This window comes from Callithrix jacchus, chromosome 4, assembly GCF_049354715.1.
Source record: "Callithrix jacchus isolate 240 chromosome 4, calJac240_pri, whole genome shotgun sequence".
Lineage (NCBI taxonomy): Eukaryota > Metazoa > Chordata > Mammalia > Primates > Cebidae > Callithrix > Callithrix jacchus.
The window spans coordinates 174018571-174036102 of record NC_133505.1 but is presented as its reverse complement, the minus strand read 5'-3'; the positions used below and the strand labels follow the sequence as shown (position 1 = coordinate 174036102).

General features: G+C 48.1%; 1 protein-coding gene across 3 annotated transcripts in view; it reads left to right on the top strand.

The window, feature by feature from the left end:
• TCP10 (putative T-complex protein 10A homolog) overlaps positions 1 to 17532 on the top strand; it is a 29217-nt gene extending 11685 nt beyond the window's left edge. For 2 of the 3 annotated variants that reach the window (XM_078370864.1, XM_078370863.1), the window contains 4 exons: positions 633 to 773; positions 2484 to 2568; positions 15052 to 15169; positions 16474 to 17532. In XM_078370864.1, coding sequence (XP_078226990.1) covers positions 633 to 773; positions 2484 to 2568; positions 15052 to 15169; positions 16474 to 16663 — 534 coding nt within the window. In that variant the 3' untranslated portion in view covers positions 16664 to 17532. Of the gene's footprint in view, positions 1 to 632; positions 774 to 2483; positions 2569 to 15051; positions 15170 to 16143; positions 16200 to 16473 lie in introns of all 3 variants that reach the window. The other variant, XM_078370862.1, reaches the window with a different exon arrangement.

Genomic DNA, 17532 nt, shown 5'->3' with positions numbered 1-17532 from the left:
CTTAAGAGCGACAATGTGGTACGAATCACAAAAACACATTTTGCCATTTGGGATTTTCCCATGCACTTATCTAACTCCCCAGACGTTGAGATTATTTTCTTGCGGCAATCTTCACATGAGTCATATTTTCAGTGTGAAGACGAAGATACTGTTTCTGCATTCCTACCGCAGCATTGCGCATAGGCGGTTATGTACTATTTGCTGACAGCTAATTAAAACCAATAAATCTGTGAGGTGGACTGTAGGAGAGTCCAGATCAGAAGAATGGGGCTGAAAGGAAAGAAAAGTGTCCCACGAATACTTTTTACACAGTAATTACTGCAGTTCCTGTGGCCGGGATTCTAAACTCACCAAATCACTGCGCCTGGATGATCTCGACTCATGGCCACTGTGTGAGCTGAGCTGTTATGAAAGACAGATGTTTGTGGGACAAATCGTACACTTATTCATTATTGATAACTAGATTCGGGATGGGAATTTGCACCTGACCAATTTAGTGAGTACATTTTTGAGGGAAATACGGCAGCTGGTGTAGAGAATGCCGTGTAGGCGACAGTCATGTAACGACTCTGAATGGAAGAAAAAATAATGAAACCACAATATCAACTTGGAGCTTTTGTGTTTCCATAAAGGTAGGACGGGCACCGAGCAAAGCTCGTGCCTTCACCACCTTCCCCGACCCGAGCCAGAAGGAGCCGAGCGCTGGTAAGAAGACGACCATCATCCGTTTTTCTAACGGTGACGTGAAGAAGATCACACCCGATCGGAGAGTGGTGAGTACGACGGATGTATCTTTTTAAACAAATCAAAACCAAGTCAGTTATTAGGAAGAATTCTGCACATCCATACCCTGTTCCTCTGGGTGTTCAGGATATGGGGTGAGGGGGGCGGGCAGAACACAGGCTGTGGAGTCGGGCGGGCCTGTCTGTGAGCCAGGCTGTTCTGCCCCCTCGGTGCACTCAGGCAAGTGAGACCTCGGCAAGACCCTCAGATCTGCGTGGCCACACAGGCGTGCACTGGCACTCTCCTGGCTCTGAATTCCCACTGCATCGTGCAGTCCTTGTTTTCGGCTTTTCCAAGCCTCTGCAAAATGTGGCTGATAATTAGGACCTAACCCAAAAGATGGCTATGAAGTAACACAGCCCATTAAATAATGTCTCCTCTGTGGAACTCTCTAGAACAACAATGGTAAACAGTAAATGTGCACTGATGGCAGAGTAGCACTCGTATTGCCACAAAGTTAGGCAGGGGCAGGAGCTAATTCCTGGCACAAGCTGGAGATGCCATCCAGGGAGAGGCTTTCACAGCAGGGAGGAGGCACCGTGCCCCACAGCCGCCTCGTGGGTGGAGCAGAGAGCTCCAGCCTTGCTCAGCAGCCGGCAGCCGCTGTTACCATGAGGGCATACCTGCTAAAAGCAGATGCTGTGTTTGTGGAGGACAGCCACAGATCACAGGAGCTGGGGGCCCCCTTGACGCTGAGGGGCTGTGCGGATGCTGTGACCCCCCATGGTTCACACTTCGCGTCTCTGTGTGTGCAGGGACAGTACATGGAAAACACAGATGCTGAGGAGTCTGGAGGTCTTACAGGCAAGATCTCCAGGGTGGCAATGTTGTGCAGAGGATTCAGGGTGTAACTTGATTCTAACATAAGAAAACATGAGTAATTTACCAAACAGACTGTGAATGAGGTGAGATAAGCGAGGTCAGGGCGCGGTTGGTAGTGCACTGAGAATAGTCTCTTAGTACCCAAACATCTTGAAATTGTGTTCTAAACATTTCCTTCTTTAGAACGGTCAACTTCCCAGTTTTCACCAAGCTTTGGGTCCATGTTTAGAGGCACGGGGTCCAGGAGTCCTGAAAGACTGCAGAGCTCGCCTGATGAGAGGAGCCTCTTCCACAGGCTCACAGGCAAAGAAAGAAAGAAAAAGCAAGAGAGAGAGAGAAAGAAAGAAAACGAGAGGCCCCTATTGTGGCTGTGATTTTATTCCAGCTAAGCCTCTTGACCCTTCCTGAGGGCTATGCTGGAAGCCCAGAGTCTGGACACAGCCGTGCTGTGCCCGCCGCGTGCTCTTCCACTCACCCAAACTAACTCGCAGGCTCCGTGTTTTGCAGGGAAATGCAAAAAAGGCATTTGGGTCTTGGGGCTCCTCACTCATCCTCACTATGCTGGACCTGGACCTCCTGCCGGCCCCCAAGGTTCAAGGCCCAGCCGGCTCCAGCCCAGAGCCCACCAGATGAAGGACTGGGAACTCCACCTCCCCCCAGTCCTCTCCCCAACTAGCCTAGAGCCACGGTGTCTTGACTCCTGGGCTTGGGTGACAAACCCTCTCCCTGTGCCCCCTCTGTGCCTGTGAACAAGGCCGGCCCTCTCCCACCTGCTGGGACGGCACTTTTCCCACCACAGGGAAAACTTCACCAGATTAAATTCAGGTTCAAAACGAGAACAAACTGCCTCCCAACACAGGTGTTTCTGGTGCTTTCAGATTTACTACAATGCAAATGCTCAGACGACCCGCACGACCTACCCTGATGGCTTGGAAGTTGTGCAGTGTCCCAACAAGCAGACAGGTGAACGACGTCACCAGGAACCCGCGTGGGCTCCTTTGAGTGCGCGTGTGTGGAGATGTGGACACTTGCAGTTTAGCAAATACTTGAGCCCTGTAGGCAAGTTCCCCACAGATAATTGTGAGGATGCTGTGCCCCCATGCTGAGAGAGGACTGGGCCGAGGTGGGGTTCCCAGTCCTTCATCTGGTGGCTCTGAGCTGGAGCTTGCGGGGCCTTGCAGCCTTGGGGGCTGGCAGGAGGTCCAGGTCCAGCACAGTGAGGATCAGTGGGGAGCCCCAAGACCCAAGCAGCTGCCCAGATAATCTGGGGCTTGCCCCGCTTAATGCATGCTTTCCAGGTTCTTATCCAAGAGCTGTGAGCCCCGCGCTTCTCTGTGTGTGTGTGTGAGGTCACCCAGGTCTGGACACCTCTGTAAAAGCCATCAGACCTCAGTCGAGGATGTGTGTTTCAGCTCTTCTGGGTGGGCCTGGCTGCATGGCCGGAGCAGCAACCGAGATAAATGGGTGTTACTTGTTCGCACGGCACAGCCCTGCAGGATACGGTGGTATCCTAGATGCCGCCTCATTGTTTCCCGAAATCTCTCTGGACTCAAAAATCCAATCCTCTGGGTAAACGTAGAGTTTTCTGGCTTTGTGACTTTGCTGTACCCTGTCCTCATGTCATTTCATCTCTCTTATTTTGAACCCTGTTTTCCTCATGCTCATAACTTGAGCATCCTCACCTGAGAACCCAGCTCTCAGAATGTGCAGCCCATCCACGGTTCTCCCACTCAGAGGCTGCTCAGCTTCGTCATCACCACCATCAACATGCCGCTACTGTCCCCCTGAACTTGAATGGAATTTTGCCTCTGGAATGAATTTTTAGGAGACTGTTAAAATAAATAGGTCATATTCCTAACATCGTCATTGGCCATGCAGCTCTCACCACTGCTGTAGGGTGTGAGACGCTTCCAGCTCCCTGACGGGCTGCACTCTTTGTTGAAACTAACAGGGCTCAAACCCTGCGCTAAGCTTTGTAGTTTCCAAAGCATTGTGTACTTAGGTCAGCTCTGCAGTGAGAAGGGCACCTCCTGACGGTGAGACCAGAGTCCCAGAGCCGCTGTGGGACGAGGAAGTGTCCGGCCGTCACTCTTCATCACTCTGGCTTCCATCAGATCCGGCCTCAGGGAAGCCTTCTGGGACATAGCCAGAGCCTGCGTGGCTGCTACAAGGGCTGAATTTAGACCATAAATTTGGCTCCTCACTCAGACCTTTCCTTGAGACACAGCTGCTGGACACCTCCTAACAGCAAAAGCCATGGCCTGGGTCCCGCTGTTGAAATCTGCCTGCTGGCAGCTTGTCTAAGGTGCGGTTTACACTGAGGGCACTGCCACACAGAAGCCTTGAGATTTGCTTTTAAAACACACACACACACACACACACACACACACACACACACACACACACACGATTAGGCTAATGGAGTCATTTCGGTCAACTTCCCAGCAGTTATAATGTCTTTGCAGGACATAATATAAACTAGGCTGGCCGAGGCGGGTGGATCACGAGGTCAACAGATCGAGACCATTCTGGTCAACATGGTGAAACCCCGTCTCTACTAAAAATACAAAAAATTAGCTGGGCATGGTGGCGTGTGCCTGTAGTCCCAGCTACTTGGGAGGCTGAGGCAGGAGAATTGCCTGAACCCAGGAGGCAGAGGTTGCAGTGAGCCAAGATTGCTCCACTGCGATCGTGGCATTGAACCTGGGTAACAAGAGTGAAACTCCATCTCAAAAAAAAAAAAAAATATATATATATATATATATATATATATAAACTAGGCTGAAAAAGGGTCCTTAAAATGGATATTTTCATCTAGATTTCATTAGTTTCTTCTAAGAAGTCTAATCATAATCATAAAACAAAACCAAAAAAACCAAACCCCAATACCAAATTCCCATTTTACATGGAAAGATTCTACTGTTCTTTGCATGGCCTGGGGTGCTGTGGGCAGAGGGGACGTTAGTGGGCAGGGGCGCTGCTCAGGGGGAGGTTAGTTCAGACAAGTGCTGCCCCTGGGCTCTGAGCCCGGCCGCCAGGGCCCCCTGAGATCTTCGCTGGGCGACCCCAGGCAGGTGGCCTCCTCGCCTGAGCTTCCTCATCTACGTTCTGTCAGAGCACCAGCCGGAGCTCTGTGTGGAGGGCCCCCTGGGGCCGTCCCCAGTAGGAGAGGCAGGACTGCTGCTGTTGTTGCAGGGGAGTGAGGCTCATCAGGGAAGCCCAGGCAGGCCGCTGCGGGTCCAGGCATGCCTCTGCAGTGCCCCAAATCCAGACGGTGTCGGTGGGCTGGGAGCTCTGACCCTTGGAACTGTAGCAACATTTCCCCAGACTGCGCTGAGATCACTCATGGACAGCAATGCGTTCCTCCACATCACTCGTGGAAAACACAGAGGGGCTCAATCACAGAGAGGTCTCACTGTCCATTTCTAACTTGGGTCTTTAAATTTTCAGCAAAGAGGTTACTTTGACGTCAGTTGAATCTACACTTTGTGATGTGATTTACGTGTACACCTCACTCTACGTGCAAAGACCAGCTGTAGCATTTGAGTCTGGTGTGAATTTCTAGGTCCTCCTCTCTAAAGAACAGTTGCCTGTGCCTGGCCCTAGCTGGGGCCAGGAACTCAGTCTCTTTGGACCATTCCTGTTGGCCTTGTCCACGTTACTCCTGTGCCACTTGGGGGTCCCGCTTGCTGCTGTCCTGGGCCAGCTCCCCCAGAGCCTGCTTCTTGCTGCTTCAGAGGAAGCACTGAACTTCCTTCCAGCCTCTGTGGGGCCCAGGGCTTGCATTTTGATCAGGAATTTGTACTAATTACAATGCCAACTCCCAGATGCTCTGTGAAGTTTCTTTGCGGCTAACTTCTCATGAGCCTTGGAATGGTCTTCCTTCTTTACGTCTGTGTGACTTCCGTGTCCTAATCTCCATTCTCTGCCCAGCCGTCTGCATTCTTTGTGGAAAGCATTCTGTCCCTCTGGACTCTGTACATGTGTGTCACTTCCTGCTTGATCTGGGGCTATGAGAATGGTTAAATCTGGCTTCTTTGCACAGGAAAGGAGTAACTTCCTGCTTTGGGGTCGTCTGAAACTGGACGTGCACGGGGCTGAATTGTGGATGGATAGCACTTCCTGTGTAACCTCGTCAAGTGTCCTCTTGGAAGCCTGTGCTTTGTTTTGAAGTTCTGAAATATTTTCAAGTCATAAGAGAGGGTGTCTTTCTAGAAGTGCTCTGGGCAGTAGTGGCACCGGTGGATGAAGTTGGGGACCAGTCACCGGGTCACTGTGGGCAGGGGCGGGGCTCCTCATTTCATATGCAAGTGAAGATTTCCTGGTTTAATTGCAAAAGGTGAATTGCTCCGTGTCTGTATTTAAACTACAAATGTGTTTTGTGTTTGTCAGGGGCTTCAGGACCTGGCTGTTGTTCACAATTAGCTTGAGGTGCGTTAGTATTGTCCTCAGGTTTGCAAAACAAGGAAGCTGACGTTAAGCAAGGCCAGGACTCGCCTACACTGGGAGGGCATCCATCTTTCTGAGTTTGTAATGCACAGGGTCAAAACCATTAGAGATATTAAGTGGCCACGTTAAACAAACAGCATGTAAAGGAGTCCAAGTTCATTCCCTACTCTCATTTTTTCACGCTTAGATGATTGCTTTTTCATTTTTAAGAAATGTGAACAACCATCCCAGGAAGGGTGTGCCAACTGCAGGCTGGCATTGCCAAGGAACATGTAGCGTGTGGGCAGAGGAACCGCTGCAGCCAACTGAGCGTCGCAGAGACTGGGACTAGGACCGTGGGCCCCATGCAGCGTGGTACTGTGGAACGTGGCACAGGATCCGTGTCGCCATGTGGGTCATGCTGGAAGTGACTCTCGGTGTGCGCTTCTCTCCTCTGTTTTGATGCCGTTGACGGGACGATCTTGTATCTAAGCAAAACAGTGACTCTGACTGTTTTGACTTTCATTCTTGTCGATGTTCTGGGTGTCTGCTTGGGAAGAAGGCGCGGTCTCTGGTTACTGAGCACGGCATCCTGTGTTTATCCATCAGATCAAGCTCTTCGTGTTGCTCGACTCCTTTATATTTTGTTTGTCCTAAATTTATAAAATAAAAAATTCCTGTTTATTTAAAGGTAATTTCAAACTTACAGAAAGGTTGAAGAAAGTGCAGAGAGCTCGGATGTGCCCTTTACCCGGATTCGCCACTTTGCAACCTTTTGCCACATTTCTTTACCTGGCTCTGTCTCCCCCATATACGGTGTGTGTGCATGTACCTATGAATAGAAATTATTTATACTCCGGGATCTCCTTACAGGGAAGCTGGGTGTGTCAATGCCCCTTTCCCCTAATGCGTCTGTGCCATTGGATTGGGGGCCACCACACTGCAGCGTGAGTGCATCTTCACCAACTGCACCTGCACGGACTGGGTCCCCAAATGTCATCATGTTCGGAGGTACTGGGGTTTGGAGCTGCAACATATGAACTCTGCAGGGACACAATTCAGCACACACACGGGCCTGGAATTTCTTCTTTATTCTGCTCAGAATATGCTGAGCAGAATCTATGAATTCATACTTTTCCATCGAAATTAGAGAACCGTCTCCATTGTCTGATAATGTCACCGTTCGTCTGTACCTCCATGTTTGTCTCCTGGCATGCAGTCCAGTGTCTTCTCACATCTCTTTGCTCAGTCAGTCTCCGCAGAGTCTCATCGCGGCAGCCACGGCTTCCAACTGCCTGGTCCCCACCATCCCTAGCCTCTCCAGGCTCAGCATTCGTCTGTGTTTTGCCTCTTTTTTTTTTTTTTTTAAGCAAAAAGGCCCTTGGATCTCTTCCCTATTTCTTTTGAACCCCGTTTCCTGCCTGTGCCTCATACCCCAAGTCCAACTGTTATGGAGTGGGAGAGCCCCTTAAAGCTTCCAGCTAATGGAAATTGCATTACTGTTAATAATGACAGCTATGAGTTACGCAGTGCTACTCACGTGCCAGGGACTTTTAAATGCTTCACATATGCACATTTAGTCTTCAAGGAATCCGATGAAGCAGGTCCTCTCCTTATCCCTGACTCAGAGAAGAGGACGCCCAAGTACAGCAAGGGGCAGGGCTGCCCAAGGTCAAGTATCTGGCGATGAGTCTGGGACGTAAGTGCTCCCACGGGGTCCCAGAGGCCCCGTGCGTTCCAGCCTCTTCCCCAGAACTGTCTCAGGAAGTCCTCAGTCTCCGCTTCATCTCTAGTAATGTCTCCTTTTTCCTTCCATATATTTTAGTAACCGATATCTGCAAAGGTCTTTGCATTTTTTTTCAAATTACTAGCCTTTGTGTGGACACTTTCCACTGTAGCTTTATTTTTTTCTCTCATACATTTAAGTCTTTATGTTCACGATTCCCTATGTTTGACTCATTTTTTAAAAAAATTCTCGAGGTACAGAAAAGCACTGTCTTATTTGTAGCCTTTAGCTGTGAATCTAAACACGAAGGCTGTAATTCTCGTTGGTTATATCCCTCCGGTTTTGATAAAATTTAGTGTTATTGTAATTAAGCATTTCTTATTTTCACCCTAATTCTCTTTTTTTCCATGAGTTATTTTTTTAAAGTGCTGGAAGATTTCCAATTGTATGATAGTTTTTTGTTTTCTTACAGCTATTCATTTTTAATTTAGTTGCGTGTGTCAGAGACTGTAGCCTGTATTACTACCTTTCCTTTGAAATCTGTTAAGCCAGGCCTCCTTTGCGACCTAGGAAATCCTCATTATTCTCCCTCAATGTTCCATATGTGCTTGGGAATTCTATGTGAGGTGCATAAATGTAGCAATGCCTTTAATTAGAACTCTTTTTCAAAATTGTTTTTATATATTCTACATTTTCACTAAATGTAAAATCAGACTGATCCATTAGATCAGGGGTCCTCAGCATTTGGGCTTTTCTGGCCTGGGCCCCACAGCAGAAGGTGAGCGGCGAAGCTTCCTCTGAACTGACAGCTGCTCCAGTCCCTCCATGACCGCCTGAGCCCCGCCTCCTGTCAGATCAGCGGCTTGTGATGATAATGCCTCATGATCCGTCACTGTCCCCTATCACCCCCAAATGGGACCATCTAGTTGCAGGAAGACAAGCTCAGGGCTCACACTGATGCTACATTATGGTGAGTTGTATAATTATTTCATTGCAATGTAATAATAAGAGAAGAAATGCACAATAAGTGTAGTGCACTTGAATTATCCAACCCACCCACACCCCCATGCCAGTCCTTGGAATAATCGTCTTCCACGAAACTGGTCCCTAGTGCCAAAATGGTTGGGGACCACTGCATGAGAAAATGAGAGAACTGTGTTTAAAATATCCCAGATTGATTATACATTTTCTAATATTTATGGGTAATTTTTCTCTTTCTGATGAATTGGTTGCTTTTTTAAAATCCTTAACCAGTGATGCTTATTTTTATACCCTTAATGCTTTCTGCTTTCAATCCATTAAATCTAAGAGGTACGGCAGCTTTCTTTTAGTTAATGCATGCCCGGTATATCTGTTTCTATTCTTTCTCTTTTGCTGATTCTAAATCTTTACATTTCAATGTGTTCTTCTAAGAAACAGACATCATATATATATATATATATATATATATATATATATATATATGTATAAAATCTGAAAATAACTTTCCTTTTAACCTGAGGTTTTCTTTCACAACTTGGGAATGTGTCAGTGTCCTCACTGTCCTCTACAAGGAACTCAGAGTCTTTTAGTTCAAATTCTCTTCCCCGATCTTTCATGGCATTGTGTTGGCTTCTGCCAGGATTTTTATCTAAGCTGTTTCACCCTCAGGATTAGTAATGGTTATTGCTGTGCTGCTGACGTCGCCAGTGTTTACTTTAGACGTTTTAAATTTACCCAGAATTTGGGGCTCACTCTGCTTTCTCAAAACGTGGCCTTTCTTCTTGAAGACAATTTCCTTCTACGTGACGAGCATGAAGAGACGGGGCAGTCAACCCTTCAGTTTCAGCTCATCTGAAAATGTCCCTTGTTTTGCCTGATTCATGAGTGATCACTGGTCCTGATGCACCTGTGACCCCTCGTCCCATAGACATTACGTGGCCACCATGTGGCAGGCATTGTTTTACGACTGGGGATTCTGCAGTGAGCAAATCTGTAAAGAGTTCTTATTTCGTGACATTTTATTGGAGGGAAGCATAAAATAATCAGGTAAAGACAAAATCAATATTAAAATTTCAGGCTGTAGGAAAAGCTGCACAGAAAGACAAGAGGGTAGAAAGCAGAGAGGGAGTGTGCTGGGCTGCTGTCTCAGGGGCCCGTCAGTGGGCGTTGGTCTCATGAGGGTGATATTTCAGGGAGCCATGAGTGATGTGGGAGAGGCAGCTGGGTGCGTGTCAGGTAGAACATTCCAGAGTGAGAGAGCGCTGTGCAAAGTGCACGGTGTGTCTGAGGAACAGCGAGGAGGCCGGCGTGGCAGGGGTAGAGGAGATGAGGTCCAAGTGCCAGGAGCCAGGCTGTGTAGACCGTTGTGGAGAAGCCACTGGAGAATCGTGAGCAATGGAATCACAGTGACTTTTCTCAGTGTGCTGAGGACCTCATTCCACTCCCACACAGTCTGCTGGAGGGTCTGACGGGGCCTAATTTCTCCCTTCAGATGGGATATTTTCCCTCTCTCTCTGCTTTTAAGAACTATTCTGTCTCCAGTTACATTGTGATATGTCTAGCTATGAGATTTATTTGGCTCATCATATTGGGGATTTGCTGTGCATCTTAAATATAGTCACTGTGTCTTTCATAAGCCAGGGTTGTCAGACTTAGCAAATAAAGATGCAGGACGCCCAGCTGAATTTGAATTTCAGGCAAACAACAAATAATTTCTTTGTTATGAGTTTATTCCATGCAATACTTGGGACATGATTATTCGTAGTTTATGTGAAAATTCAGATTTCACCGGGTGTCTGGTGTTGTATCTGGCAGCCATATCAAGTTGAGGGCAATTCACGACGATTGCCGTTACCAACCTTCCCTTCCCTCCATTCTTTCCCTTCCTGCACCTCCAATTACAGCTGCATGACTCCGCCTCATTCTAGCCTCCTTCCCGCTTCACATGTCATGCTTTCTTGTTACCATCTGGGTCCATTCTTTGTCTGGTTCACGACTTTTCTCTACAGCTGAATATTCCGTCCTACGTAACACAACACTCGGCTTTAATTTTGAAGATTACCTTCATTTTGTCTGTTCCTTTTCAAATTCACCCAGAACGTTTTCTCTGTCCTTTAATTTCCTCCCTTGATCTTTAGCGTAGATTCTACAGACATTTGCCTTGACGTCTGTGTCTGGCAGCACCGGGCTGCTGTGGGGGCTCCACGTGCTGCGGCTGCTGCTTGTCTCTGCTGGCGCTTCCTCGGGCTGTGGGGCTCCCCCGCCCATTTTACGTCTGTGCCGGTATTGCCACCTAATCCCGGGGGCCCAGTCTGGGAGAGTCTATACAGAAAGCTTTGCATTTGCTTCTGCCAGGTGTGCCAGGCCACCACCAGCCTGGGATCACTTCAGGTTAGCTTCTTAGTTTAAGGTGTCCCAGATACAGGTAGCAGAACTGTAATTCCTAAGGGTAAACGGGGTCACTCTGTAGTGACACATCCCATGGAAAGAGCTCTGAGGGAGAAAGCTATCTATGCTCCCTGGTGCTCTCCATTTGCCGACGCGGACATATTTTCTAGTTTCCTCTTTCCTTGGACCTCTCCCCTTCTGAGCCTGTGCTCTTTAAGCATGGACTCAGTTCCAATTCCCACACAAAGCCCTTTGTCCTCTCCCTGCAGAGTGACTGAGAGCCGAGTCATCTGGAGACTGCAGAGGACACCAGGGCAGCCACAAGTCGGGTTTGGCGCTGCACTCCAGCACCCTCTGGGATTTGTGGCCCCTTCCATGAGCTTCAGTGTTCATTTCACAGGGTTTCTGTGACATTCTTGAGCGTTCCTCAGTATTTGTAGTGGATGCGTGGGTGGGACATCCTGTCTGCCCCATTGCCACGGCAGAATCAAGGCCACTGTGGGGCATCTGCTCCTCCGTGAAAAGGCAGATCTCCAGATGGGCTCTCGAAGCTGCTGAGACTCTGGCTGTCCTATGAGTTCCTGGCTCCCAACCCTTTTCTTTTTGTCTTAATATTTCAGCCAGTGCAGCCACGTGTCTCTTTAGGATTTTTGCCTTCACAAACTGTCATTATGCTCTGATTGGGCGCGTAGCACCAAAGTGGACACAAGACCAGTGATTCTCTTGAGTGACTTCCAGCAAGCCTTCGACAAAGAAAAATTACACTTGCTGGTTTGCAAAGGCATCGCTGCGTGATTGATTGTTAACACCAGTCTTTTAAAAAAGAAAAACATTTCTGCATTTTATTTCTGCTTAAAAGCCCTAACCCTTTGGCTCTCAGCTGGCTCCTGTAGAAGGTCTCTGATCCGTTAATATTCCAGCAGGAATTCTAAGTCTGTTATTGTTCTTGGGTATATACATATATATATATATATACACCATACATTCAGCACTTCCGCCTATGGCTGACACTTCAGGAAAAGAATCAAACTGAAGCCCCATTGTTTCCACTCCTTCCCTTTACAGGTGCAGTTGTGTGTCACATGCATGGTTCTTATAAATTCAGACAAAGCGGCCAAGAGTCGTGCACTGATATGGACCAGGCACTGAGTGAACTCAGTACCTCTCAGCTGTTGACCCAAAAAAGAGTTCCCAATTTCTCCAGAGTGTTCCATTCATATACAACAGGTTTTCTTAGCTAAGAACGGATATGCAGCATGCATTTTCAGCAATCATCAATTTCTTAGCACAAATTGTTCGAATATTTGCTCAGTTGGCAGATTTTTCACCGTATTCGTTGTTCTTAGATACGTTTTGTGGGCTGGGCATCATGGCTCACACTAGTTATTCCAGTGCTTTGGGAGGCCACAGCGGGAAAGCCTCTTGAGGCCAGGACTTAGAGACCAGCTTGGGAAATATAACACGACCCTGTTCCTACAAAAAATAAGAAGTTATCCAGGCGTGGTGGCATGTACTTGTAGAGCTGCTCAGGAGGCTGAGGCAGGAGGATCCCTTGCGCCCTGGGTTTGAGGCTGCAGTGAGCCACGCTCACATCACTGCAGTCCAGCCTGGGTGACACAGCAAAGCCTTGTGCCTAAATATGCACACAGAAAGAGACACACACATATACGTGTGTGTGTGTATGTGTGTGTGTGTGTGTCTGTGTATAATATATACAATATATATACACATATATATACACACACATATATACATGCTGCCCCTTATCTACAGGAACTGCTAACAGCTGACAGTACAAATAAAAAGAAGTGAAGATATTAAAAGAACAAATGGAGGCTGGGTATGGTGGCTCACACGTGATCCCAGCACTCTCGGAGGCTGAGGCAGGTAGATCACTTGAGGACAGGAGTTTGAGACCAGCCTGGGCAACATGGTGAAACCGTCTTTGCTAAAAATGCAAAAATTAGCCGGGCCTGGTGGCACATGCCTATAGTCCCATGTACTTGGGAGGCTGAGGCAGGAGAACCACCTGAACCCAGGAGGCAGAGGCTGCAGTGAGCCAAGATTGTGCCGCTGCACTCCAGCCTGGGGGACAGAGGGAGACTCCGTCTCAATAAAAAGAAGAACAGGCTGGGCACGGTGGCTCAAGCCTGTAATCCCAGCACTTTGGGAGGCCGAGGCGGGTGGATCACGAGGTCAACAGATCGAGACCATCTTGGTCAACATGGTGAAACCCCATCTCTACTAAAATTACAAAAAATTAGCTGGGCATGGTGGCGCGTGCCTGTAATCCCAGCTGCTCTGGAGGCTGAGGCAGGAGAATTGCCTGAACCCAGGAGGCAGAGATTGTGGTGAGCCGAGATCGCGCCATTGCACTCCAGCCTGGGTAGCAACAGCGAAACTCCGTCTCAAAAAAAAAAGAAGAACAAATGCAAACTAATCAATTCAGTTTGATTTGGCAGCTTTTCTTTCTTTCACAAACACATGCGATCAGCTGTGAATGTGGACCACATGCAGGCGCTGTAATCACGCCCCTGTCCCCCTAAGGAATTAGACGCAGTGCAGCAGTTTTTCAGCAGCTTCCACAGCCAGTTCCTCAGCGTCCAAGGGTTCTGTCTCCTGGGCAAGGTGAATATCACTGTTATTCATCCCTTTAGGATGCTGTGGAGGGTGAATTATGGCTCTTTACTACAATTCATTATCCAGCTGAAAACTGCAAATCAACATGAAGATGTAAAATTGAATGTTTCCCATAGCAAGCGTCATTCAGAAGCAGCGGACACCGACTGTGGGGTTAATGCTGGACCTTTGACCTCGAACACAGGACTCGGAGAGTCGGAGCATGTGGGAGGGAGAGGAAAGTTTCAGCCAGGAAGATCACTCGAGCAAAGTTGGGAGAATCTAAATTTTGTGTTTTCGTGAGACCAAGATCAGTCTGCCTAGAGCAAGATGTTCAAGTTTAAATAAAAAATGACAGAGCAGGTACAAAAATGCATGCTGAATATCACTTCTTCATGGAGTGTGCCTCATCCTGCTCAGGCTGCCACAGCAAAATACCATAGACAGCGTGGCCTGTCCACAGCGGCGCTGGAGCCTGGACATCTGTAATGAAGGGGCTGGCAGCTTCCCTGTCTGGTGACGGCTGCTGCCTGGTTCGAAGACAGCATCTTCTCATTGCAGCCTCACAGGGTAGAAGGGGCGAGACAGCTCTCTGGGGTCCTTGTAGTAAAGGTACTGATCTCATCCATGGGGCTCCACCCTAATGACCCCGTCACCGTCCAAAGGCCTCATCTTCCAACACCATTGCTTTGGGGATTAGGTTTCAACATAGGAATTTGGGGAGGGCACAGCACTCAGCCCATAGCAGAGCGGATCACTACAAAATATGTTTAAGCAGCTAAGTGACACAAGCGTCCTGGTTTAGAAATAGAAACTTACTGAATTTGCAAAGAGAGGTTTGTATGTTGTTTACGTCCTGGTTGAAACAGTGAAACACAGCAATGTGCTCTCAGGTGTTCATGCAGTTTCTCTTCTTGAGTGTTTTCATAGAGTATTTAAGCCCCTAAACCTTTATTATAAATAGGGTTGACAGATTGACAAATAAAGATTCAAGTCTCTCATTGAATTGGAATATCAGATAAACAGCAAGTAATTTGTGGTATGAGAGTATGTTTCATGCAATATTTGAAATACACTGCTGTTAAAAATTATTCACCATTTATCTAAAATTCAAACGTCGCTGGGCGCTCTATATTATACCTGGAAACCCTAGTTATAAAGCCAGATGGTTAGAAAATACTCCGTCTCTATAAATCTCATGAATATTTTATAGATTAATCTCATTAATATTTTATAGATTATTCAGATGTAGCATGTTTCTAAACAGATTCAATGTAACATACACTTAAAAATGCATCCTACAGAAAAATTCTACCCTGATGGCTCCAGAGAAATTGTGTTTCCCGATGGGACGGTGGAACGCTTCCAGGATGGATGGGAAGAGACCTTGTTTCCTGACGGGACAATCGTAAGGGTGGAAAGGTTGGTAATGTCAGATGATGCCAATCCAAAACATCCCAATTTTTGGTTTTTGTATTTAATAATTTCTTTAAATTGACTTAGAATTTTGTAAGCATTTAACTGCTTGTATAAATAATAGAAAATAATGTCATCGACTGTAGAAGTTTTGTCTTATGGCCTTGATTCGAATCCCTTATTGGAGACTGTGGGATTGACTTTTAGGTATTTACTTCACCGACATTAGCTGTGTTTGCATCATAACCGTAAAAATCACTACAGTTGGCCGGGCGCAGTGGCGCACGCCTGTAATCCCAGCACTTCGGGAGGCCGAGGCAAGCAGATCGCCAGGTCAAGAGATCGAGACCATCCTGGCCAACACGATAAAACCCCGTCTCTACTAAAAATACAAAAATTAGCCAGGCGTGGAGGCCCATGCCTTTAGTCCAAGCTACTTGGGAGGCTGAGGAAGAAGAATCACTGGAACCAGGGAGACAGAGGTTGCAGTGAGCCAAGACCACGCCACTGCATTCCAGCCTGGTGACAGAGTGAGACTCCGTCTCAAAAAAAATCCCACCAGTCTTCAGTGTCTCCCCACCTCGGACCACGCAGTCTAGAAGCCCGAGTCTAGTGCAGAGCACGTGCACACCAATGTGTAGGGCACACCAAGGAAGCGCTCAGCAGAGCTGCTATTTCAGTGCTGCTTTGTGCAGAGTCAAGATCCCCCCAGCCGCCCGAGGGAGAGCGTGGGAAGGTGTTTCAGGTCTTCCCTCTGTTTCCCGACATCCACGGCACCACGAGCTCTGTGGGCTGTGTCTCCTCACTGCCCCACCTCTGCCTCTCTCCCAGTCCTGTGGTCCCATCTCTCACCCTTTCTCTCCTGGGCAATTATAATAGACTCCCCCAGCTTCCTCACAGCAGTCAGAATCTTCCCTATCACATCCGGGGCCACTGTCCTGAAATGATTCTATGTGTGTCCCTGTCACTCCCTGTGTCAGCCCTGCCATCCCTCTCACGGTCAGATCCAGCTGCCAGCACAGCCTTCAGCCTGCAGGTGAGCAGACACGTCTGACTTCACACCCTGCCTCCTGGCCCTCCCCACCTGCCCTCTCTCACCCACACCCAGTTTCCACTGATGCCCTGAGCCCACCGGGCACCTTTCCTGCCCCTGCCCATGGCCTTCTGCACTTTCACCTACCGAGATTTGGAAGGAGGGCTCCAGATCTGGGTGGAGGCATCGCTCTGTGCTCCCCCACCCCTACTGGCCTCCACGCTGGCAGCATTCGCCTTGGCAAAGGGAAGCTGACCATATGTTTCTCCTCTCCCAGGAATGGAGACAAAACCATCGTGCTCAGCAATGGGCAGAAAGAAATCCACACGGCCCAGTTCAAGAGGAGGGAGTACCCGGATGGCACCGTCAAGACTGTGTATAGCAGCGGCCATCAGGAAACCAAGTACGCGTCCGGGAGGGTTAAGATCAAGGATGCAGCTGGAAAGATGGTCCTCGACAGGAAGTAGATCAGCCCTCAGCACGCAGCATCACACAGGAAATGCCGACCACAGTTTCTTCCTCAAACAGACAAAATTGATACCGGTCAGCTGCCCCAGACGCCCAAACGATCTTGGAGAGCAAGCAGGACTTTAGGACTACCCAAGCCATCCAGAAACTGCGAGGGAAAAGGCTTCTCTCCCGTATTTAGGAAACGTGGTTACAGCGGCGTCCGTCAGAGAACAGGAGGTCACAAAAGAACGACTTCAGTGCCAGGGACTGTTTTCACCTTAAATGATACTGTGCAAGCGTCACTGCAGTCCTCAATATTTCGGTAATGCGATTTTGAGTAACTCGAGTACAGTGAGCTACCTTGGCTGTGAAGGAAAAACAGGAATTCTACTACGATGACAGTGGACGGAGGCCTTTCTCTTCAGATGAATGCCAAACCAATACAAGGTCGTTTGTCAGGCAGAACCGGCAAAACAAATCCATATGAAAGAGCCACTTTGGCTTTGGCTGAAGAAATGGACCTGCCGATTGCTTTGCTTATTTTGAATCAGCTTATACTGAGAACCGTCACTGAAGCAAACAGAATGACACACTCCTGTACCGACGAAATGCACTTCTCATACTTCGTGGGAGATCGGGGAAGAAACAAACGCGCAATCTGATCAGGAAGCCATGCTCAGGCATCAGATCACCTGCCTGCCTGGGAGTCTCCATTAAATGTATTCTGCAGCACACGCTCCAGGGGTGATGGGTGTCGAGTCTGTCATCCAAATAAGATGAATTCCATGTGCGCATTCAGCTGGAAGCCCTTTGTGGAATACACGTTCTGCAGCATTAGAAGTCAGTACAAGCTTATTAAAACATCATTTCCTACTGATTTGCAAAA